Source organism: Diplotaxodon limnothrissa, linkage group LG16 (assembly GCF_057381915.1).
Source record: "Diplotaxodon limnothrissa isolate DT_005_m linkage group LG16, D_limnothrissa_male_GT1.1, whole genome shotgun sequence".
NCBI lineage: Eukaryota > Metazoa > Chordata > Actinopteri > Cichliformes > Cichlidae > Diplotaxodon > Diplotaxodon limnothrissa.
Window position 1 is genome coordinate 6,402,961 of NC_140611.1, and position 9,282 is coordinate 6,412,242.

Here is a 9,282-nt window from a genome sequence, read left to right on the forward strand (position 1 = left end):
ATAAAGAAGTGGTCGCTGTGTGCGTCTGACAGTGAATAACAGCCTACCGAGGAGAAAATAGGGAGAGGAGCATTGAATGAGGCGGACAGAATAATTATAGCAGGTGCAAGATGTGAGGAGGTGGGGTGGCGGAGTCTTCCTGGACATTTACAAGACTCTAATATATATCTCCGACTATTTAAACAGAACAGCCCATCTAGATATTTACATCCTATATTTGTGGTTTGATTCAACTTTTGGGGACTTTTTTTTTCCTGCGGTACCACAGAACGGGAAAGTATTTTTGGAATAAATGTGATCTTCAACAAACTGCATGGAAACACGTATGTGGGCCATGACCGATTCCCAGTCGCAAGAAAACGTTTGTGTGTGTTGCAGGAGCTCTGTGAAGAAAAGACCGGTTAAAACAGAGGTTAATTACTATGAAACACCGAGTTAGTTTCAAAAACACCGAAGTCCCAGTGAAGAAAACCAATGCATTGGTCTTAAATGCCTCCATTGACGCAACGGATTCGGCAACAAAGATAAATAAAACCACGATAAAGTTGGGAGATAAGTCTTTAACACCCCCCGGAGAAAAGTTCAGCTTTGCTTGGAGTCACTTAGAGTCGCTGGTGAGCCTCGGCATGGTGACGGTGCTCATGCTGGACACATGCGGAGGCGGGACTTGGCACATGCTGCACGGACAGGGCATGCCGGTGCCAACGCCCCAGTGCTGGAAACTGCTGCCCAAGGGCCCCGCACTGGCAGTGGGCGCTTTGAGAAGTCCGTGGTGGGGTCTGACTGAAGTGACGGCGGAGATACCGGGCGCGGAAAGAGAGGCAGTGGAGACAGCCGCCGACGGGAGGAGAGGGTGATGTACCCCGGGGTGCGATGCGTGAGAAGCCGCCGGGTGTCCCGGCACGGGCCCCGCGTGTGTCATAGTCCCACATGCTGACGGGTGGAAGCCGCTGTGATGTCCGCTACTGCCGTAGATTTCACTTACAAGCCGCTTCATCTCTTCCAGAGAGTTGCTCAGCATCAGGATGTAGTTTCTCGCCAGCAGCAACGTTGCGATTTTGGAGAGTTTACGCACCGACGGTCCGTGCGCGTAGGGCATGACCTCCCGCAGCCCGTCCATGGCCACGTTGAGGTCGTGCATTCTTTTCCTCTCGCGGCTGTTGATCTTGAGGCGGATCGCCTGCAGCTCGTTCTCCGAGAGGAGTTTACGGTCTTTCTTGGATGCCATCCGGAGCGACAGAGAGTCCTCGTCGAGGGCGGAGAGGCCACGCAGACCGGGGATCTCTGACGGAGAGTCACTCTGCGTAGAGGACACAGCGCCGGAGAAGCCGTGTACAGACTTCTTCAAAGTAGACATGAAGATGTCGTCCACCTCGGGAGAGGACGGTCTGCTTGACACGCGGCTTGTATCTGAGTCCATGATCCGGGTCTCACACGCTAATCTGAGAAAAACAACAAAAAAGTAAACTTCTGAGTTACTTTACTGAAAGTTCAAATCCACATGTCGACCAAACCAAGCTCATCTTACCCATTTCGATTCTGATAATGAGAATCTGCTCATTTTAAAAAAAATATTTTTAAATCAATGTAGGCCTCATAAAATATGTTAACACAGAGGAAACTTTGTGATTTAACTTTGATATAACACAATCACAGAATGGAAAAAGAAAGAAAACCATATAAAAGTTATTTGTTGAGTTCCCCATCTTTTATATGCAGCAGCCAGTAATCAGCGTCCTATTTTATTTCTGGATATTTTTTTTCTGAGAATAATTAAAGCAGAAACACAATCTGTGTATACTGACACTAATTATCAGGATAACCTAACAGAAAATAAATAATAAAACACCTACCGAGAGTGTTTGCAGGCGCGATGAAGAGAAAAACCTAAACGTCAAATCCACTTGTTACTCCAAGTCGCATCTGACAGCCCATTTGGCACGCCTGCGTGCATCCGCGGGGTTTTATAGTGGGCTGGGGTGCACAGAGGCCGGGTCACCAGGACAACGCAGTTTCTGTCCAAGCTGCCTCCCAGCGACCAATCAGCTCCGCGCAGAGGGAGGAGAGAGGGAGAGGAGGCTGACGGAGGGACCTCCAGCCTGATGTAATTACCAACACCCAGCATCACTATTAAGTGAAATCAGACACACTCCGTCCTACATATGGGCCCTTCTTGTGAAAATATTGGCCCGTGTGTATGGATAGATTTTTATTACAATAAGCCATGGAATAAGACGCATTTCTTTCCCTTTATAAGTGAAAAATAATTAGGGAAAAGCAATACAGTAAATCAAACTTAAAAAAAATAATAATAATAATTGGCCTAACGTATATGAAACCTTTTTTTTATTATTGCGATTAAATTTAATTTAAAATGTGCTTGAATTCCATGTATCTTTTTTTAATGAAGTAGCCTAAATGAGATTTCAGTTTGTTTTGATGATGAATTCGTTTTTATATATATATATATATATATATATATTAATAATAAACAATAAAAAAAGGAGAGTCAGTGTCGTCCCTTCGGCTGAACACAGATTACCAATCGAAGCCTAATAAGCAGTGCAATATGTTTCCTGCTTGCAGTGTTGGAGCTAGTACGGTGTTTTCCGTTTGTACCCGCTGTCGGCCAGCAGCTGCCGTTGAAGTGCATCTTTAACGTTAATTAATGAAGTGTGTAAAATTGTCTTTAACCGTTATGATCCGCAATATTTCAATTAGACTGCAGTGAGCCACAACTCCGTGGCCTGCCGCTGGCGGTTATCTGAGCCGTGACATAAGGGCCTAAACCGGTGGTCTGCACTCGGACCTAACTGAAACTGACAGCATGCATTGTGCCACAATATGACAAGTGTTGTGCAGTCGGACGCAAAGAGCCCTAATTGCCTCTACAAGTTTATCTGTTTTCATAAGGGTGAGTTATTGGTTAAATAAAAGGCGGGCTGAGGAACACCTCTGATGGGGTTAACATTTGTAACCTAGGCCTATAGATACTTTGCACCAGGCGAAACATACATAAAATAATTATTAGTTTTTCTAGTATTATTTTTCAATCTTTCTCATTCATCATATATATATATATGTGTGTGTGTGTGTGTGTGTGTGTGTGTGTGTGTGTGTGTGTGTGTGTGTGTGTGTGTGTGTGTTATTCATTTAGAAAAGAAATAGCACCAAGGGAAAAAAAAAACAAGCAAACTAGCAAAGCTAGAAAGAAAAAGCACAAACAACTTCAGAATAGGGCAATGAGAAAATGAAAAAAAAAAGTTTTATTTTATTTTTTTTTAAATTGATCTCTTCCTTATTTCAGCTAAGTTTTCGTAAACGGAAGACTGTTGCCATAGTTACCCTCCGTTTTAGCGCCTTGCGCACTGATTTAGGAAGCTAGTTGACCGGAACTAAGTTTGTGCGGAGTCATGTTCGATTTGACGGCCAGTCGGAAAATTTGGCATTCCAACCGTCATCTTTCAGTTAGGAGCCCTTCAGGTGTCAAAAAATCAAGGTCATTAGCGGGTGAGTGTGCTTTAGCGTGCCATACACACGCGCACACGCACGCACACGAACCCACCCACCGCCCCCGTTTTTCTCCTCCCTCTTCCTGATCCTATATTTGCTAGTTTGGCTCCTCCATTGCGTTCGCGTGTTTAGGCCTGCTCCCGTTAAATAAGATTATGCTAATGAAGTGGCATTTTAAATAAGGAGGTTTGTATCCTTGCCACCCCCCTGCTTCATTAAACATTCCCACAGTCTCAGTGTTGCAAGTGGATTCACAATGAGACACATGCTCTCCTCTTCCGCAGGGTTTTCTTTTTACCTCTAGCATCCTCATTTCACTCTCTACCACGAATTTGACCTCCCAGCAAGAATGTAACGACAGCTTGAAACATTCTGGAAGGTTGTCATAATTTCAATTATGTATTTATTTATTTTACTTATTTATATAGAGGTTATTTTTTGTTTTTAAATAACTTTTTGTGCATAACATATTTTTCTTAATGCATTAACAGAAATTGATTTTTGGTATGTCAGTGAGAAAGGCTGATATTTCAACAGGAAAAAAATAAGTTTCGGGCCAATTCCTAAGTTTCCTAAGATTCAGAGAAAACCTATACAGCTCTCTGTGTGTGTTTTATATTGCAGCAGCTGGAAACTGCCCCCCAATCCACATGTTTGCAGTTAATTTACCTCAAAATTATTTACAAGTATTTTCTATATTGCCAGAAAACAGCACTCAACAGGAAAGAGAGTATTTGTGAATAAATAAATACCAAACCTGATTAATAATGACCAAGCAGACAGATTATTGGCAGATTATTATTTTATTTAAAAAAAAAAAAAAACAGACAACAGCATTGCACCCATGTGATTTCCAGACCATGGGAATAAATCTGTTTCTTTAGCAGCCTCCGCTCTTCTGGTTTCATTCTTTGCACCAGATTTCTAAACCTGGCTGAGGATTTGCGCTCATTCAGCCACAAGTGCTTTGGTAACGCTGATGCTGTGATAAGGTCTGTTTTGCAGTCTGCACTCCAGTTCATCTCAAAGGGCTTTGTGAGTGGCAGTTAAGTCTTTTTCTTACCAAAACTGGGGAAACCCTTCATTTATGATCTCAGGTTTTTGAACAGGGGCAAAACAGTCATGTTCAAATAGTAAAGAGAGTTCCTTGGATGCTCTATTCAGTTTTCAAATTATTTGACAGCCAAATTGAGGGAAAACAGCTGCAACTGAAACCTAAAAACAAGGTATGTGAACAGTGGTGTTGGTAACATGTTCACTCATCTTGCAACTTTGACTCCTATCCATCTCTGGTCTTCATCAGCATCGTCCCCATCTTTTTAATTCTATCTCTGTTTCTGTCCATCAGTCTGGGTGGCGTTAGGCCCAGTGCAGTGGTGAATACCAATAGTGAGGAGGAGCATATGTGAGCCATACTTAATCCTGCTAATCTGCCTCCAAAATAAAAAAAAAGGAAGGGAACAAAAACGGCAGAAAATAGAGGAGGGTGGAAAAACATGAGAGAAGGTTTCTCTTTCTGTCTTGGGAGCTGACCAGCAGAGCCAAATGAACTGAAAGACATGAATAATGTCCTGGCTGTCCCCCTCGATCCCTTTCTCTCTGAAATCCTGGAACGAAATGAAGCAAAATTCTCGCTTTTGTTAAATTCTGTAGTGAAGAACGTGAGATGCCGCCAGCCACTGCCGTTACTGTGAGCGTGTTTCTGCAAGTGCACTTTGTCTCCCGCTCAGATTTGCATGCATGTCTCGTGCATTAGCGCTTTACTGTACATCTAGTGGCCTAGTTAATGCCAATAAATTAGGGTGAAGCAAAAACACGAGAAAGTGCCTGCACCCCAATTTTAACTTTAGTTATACTCGGGAAAAGTCAAAACTGGAAAAGATATAAAGTCTCCACACACCAGACGAGTGCCAGTGAGATTGTGCCTGTTATACAAACTCCACCTCTTACCTCTTCTAGCTGTCTGGCTTCATCTAAACTCCAGCTCCTCTTACTGAGGACCATCAAAAAGTATTTAACTCTTTTAGTATGTGGTGACAAATTGTTTGCAGGTAGTCACTGGTCTTTTTCTGTTATCCCCAGTTTTGTCAACTTTTATTCACCACGTCAAACAGGCAGTGATTTAGATTAAAGAAGTGTAGAGTTAACCAGTGCAGGACTGTTTGGCTATAAAAATGTCAGTCATCACGTTGAACCTCTTACTCTTGTCCGTTTGAGTGTTCCAAGTCAGATTCAGCAAACTCTCTTAAAGCCACGAACTCGTCATTATGCTTATTTCAGCCTGATGCATGGCACCTGTTCACGAGCAGGTGTTCGTTTGTGAGATTTGCATAAATTAACATAAATATTGACCCTAAAAATGCTATACAGGGCTACCTGCTCTGCTCCTTTTCAGACAACTTTAATTCAGAAGGTTGTTACTAGAAATGAACAAGAAGGACTTCACAATGAGGAGGTTCAAGCCCTGCTGTTTTTGCAGTGCCAGTAATAATTCTAGGAGGCAGGAGGCAATTATAAAACATAAGAGTTATCATATATTGAAAAGGGAATGGTGGGATTATAAGCAAGGTCTAGAGAGTTTAAATCTGATGTTGTAGGAAAACCAGAGGCAGCTGTTAGAAAAGGGTTTTTTTCCCCAACAGCTTACATGTATTATAAGTACGTAATCTCATTATGTCATAAAATTGAATCATAAACTCTGGAAAAACATGGAGCAAATCCTGTGCCCCCCTTGTACCCCGCTACTAGCCTAGCATCCACCTGTGGGCTCACACTGCAAAACTCATTCACCGCTCCCCAATTTCTTTGTGTGCCACACTGCAGGGAGTGATCAGTTCAAAGCCTCTATACTAAACTAACTCTATTTTCTTACTATCTTGCATATTTCTAATGATCCAGAAGACAGCACGCTCCTGCTTTATTTTTGGTTCGTTTCAGTTCTAATTTTTTCCTTCTCATAGATAATATTCATGCATTTAGGAGTATTGCGATTCTTAAATCAAATACTGTAAGAAAAATATTGTATGTGTGCTTCCCATTGTCTAAAAATAAGTGCAGTGTGTTTAAAAGAGATACAGAAAAACTCATCAACAAGTTGTTTAAGACCATGATCTTAAAGAAGAAAACCTGTAGCATGTTCTTTAGCCTGTTTAAGACGATTTGCAACAACATTTGCAGATGATTATCAGTGCATAATGTTCGTCTAGCTACAGCCTTTGATTAATTCTGCAATCATCCTTTTCACTGTATCACTTTGTTTACAAAAAAGAGTCTGCAGCCATGCTAGCATGTTGTGAGGGGCTTTATTATATTATTATTTAAGTGCTGATGTTTTTAGTCTTCTTGGTCTTAAATAAATAAATGCTAACCCAGACTCACACTAGGTGGTGTAGGTGCTGAAAATGCAAACAAATACACGAGAAAGTCATCAGCAAGTCACCAAAGTGCTACTGCACCTCTGTACAGATGTGTAGAGACACATGAGGGCGAAAGGTCACATCAGTAACATATACTAAATCGTGTGTACCTTGGCTGCCGAAGGAGTCTTCAGGCCAGTGTGTCTCAGGGGCTGGACAGCGCTGGGTTTTGCTGGCCGGGGGCTTTATCTCTACAACAGCTATTAGGAGGTAATTAAGTCCTAACACTGCAGAGCCTCCCATGGTTACTATAACATAACTGCAAATGGGAAGCTTACAAGCTCCTTTAGACGGCATGACAAATTGAATGGAACTCATTGGGCTTCAGCTATTCTTCCAGCGGCCCCATCTGGCTGGGAAAAGATAAAGGGGATTTGCTGGAGGTTGTGAGGGGTTGAGCCTCCGTGCTCGGCGTGTTAGTGTGTGTGCGTGAGGGATAAGTAACAAGAAGGGGGTCCTGGACCAGCATAGGGAGTGTTTTGAGGGTTCCAGGGGGATTTTTTTCTCTACTCTTTGGTGTGAGCTTCAATTCAACAGGCAGCCTGAGATTTGCTTTGGCCAAATGTTACAAATGTTTCGACAACCTGGTCTCTGATCCTCCGGGGTCACCCAGGAGGGCACGGGGGTACAACAGCTTTACGCCCAGAGATTTAACAAAGCAGCATGGGGATGAATATATTCACACTTGTATTCACTGCCCGAGCCTCCAGATGCTTGTTTTAGGGAGCCAGAGACTAGACTGTGTCGCACTATGCTCAAAGCAGGCCAGCTGGCTATTTGTGTCCATCGTGCATCCATCGCCAAACTTGAGAGGACAAAAAAAAGTGTCACGTTCACTGGAGTGAAGCTGTCAATTGTTTATGGGTGGAAAAGCCGGTGAGATTATTCTAAGACTGATTAAAGCATATTTTAAAGCGATTAGAGCATTTTAAATTTGCACAAGTGTTCCATATAATAGTCTAAACATAAATGCATCTCAATGATGCAAATCATCTCAGGACCCTTGAAGCAACTGAGCAAGAAGAGCACAAGATAAAAGATACTGAAGACAAAGTAACATATGAAGGACCATCATTTATACTAACTCATGTTATTAATATTAATCTTTTATCCATCATATTTATAACTTTTTACAGGTAGGCTCAATAACAAAAATAGGTCATTGTACAAAGCAATAATGCGAACAGTACCATAGTGTGCAGCTGGAATAAGTGTATCTAACTGAAAACAACTCGTATATGTAAATATATGAATGCGCACATTTCTGGAAATCCTGTGGTTTTATCCATATTTTATTAATATTTCCACATTTTTCAGAAATATGTCATTTTTAACCACAGAAACAGCCCATGAATGCTCTCAATGGACTTTCAGTTGCTTGCTAGGAGAAGAGAAGGAAATTCAGATTCCATAAAAGCGACATCTTCCTTAAGCAAGATCAAAAAGTTTTAGATCAAGTTATTTGAAGATTTGGTGTGAATGGACAACTGAAACAAAAAGAAACAAAGAATGTATCTGTGGTTATTGTGGATTTGTCCTCAGTCCTGCTGAAAGCCACTGATAGCCCTACAGTATCCTCCGTGCTGCATCACAATGGGTGTAAAGGGGTCTAATGACGGGGATCTGCCAAGCTTAACAGGCTCTCATTCAGATGGCGATTGTCAGAAGGCAGGAGACAATAGGCTGAGGAATAACAATAGTGTACACAAGCAGACCAGGCCATCCCCGTTCTGTTGCAATTAGCATCATATGTAGAGACTGAGAGGGCTGGGCTGCATTCCTTCATTCTCCCTACCAGCCTCCTGATCCCATCACACACACACAAGCTCATCATCCCTAACAAGGGGGTGGAGTACTTTATTGCTACCTCACTACTAACCAGCTGGCACACCCCCAGCACACACACAGACATGCACTCAACACTGTTGTTTCTTTCTCTAGTGGTTATGTTGAAGTCGACCAGTGTTGGCCATACCTGACTCAAAAAATATATATGTGTGGTGAAAATTTGACAGGGCACTCAATTGTTGAGCTGTGGACTTTTACAGATGATGAAGTTAAGATGTATTCACCAACATGAATATTGATGGAGACATATTCATGATGGGTACATGATTTGTTTCTCTGATATTTTGCTACACCGCGTATGAACACAGCCTGAAGAAGGTAGTAAAGCTTGATGAGCACGCCTACATAAGCCTTGGTTCCACCACAGGAACTTTTTAAAGTAAACTTTAATAAGCATGGTAAACTGCGACTCTTTGTTAGGTATTAACATCAAAGTGACCTAAATTTCAATGACCGAATGGGAGTCACTTCATCATCACAGAATATCCCAATTAGTTTGTATATC

The 9,282-nt window shown here is 42.1% G+C and overlaps 1 protein-coding gene across 1 annotated transcript; it reads right to left on the minus strand.

The window, feature by feature from the left end:
• Positions 1 to 598: 598 nt before the first annotated feature.
• On the minus strand, positions 599 to 1,935 carry olig2 (oligodendrocyte lineage transcription factor 2). Its single transcript, XM_085374672.1, has 2 exons — positions 1,850 to 1,935; positions 599 to 1,442 (listed from the first exon to the last, which is right to left on the minus strand). Exon 2 carries the CDS (start codon positions 1,418 to 1,420, stop codon positions 599 to 601), a length of 822 nt encoding a protein of 273 aa, XP_085230798.1. The 5' UTR covers positions 1,421 to 1,442; positions 1,850 to 1,935.
• Between the last annotated feature and the right edge of the window lie 7,347 nt (positions 1,936 to 9,282).

What these genes read in the sequence shown, in the direction of transcription:
- olig2 (XM_085374672.1), bottom strand. Translation starts at nt 1,420, where the DNA reads ATGGACTCAGATACAAGCCGCGTGTCAAGCAGACCGTCCTCTCCCGAG.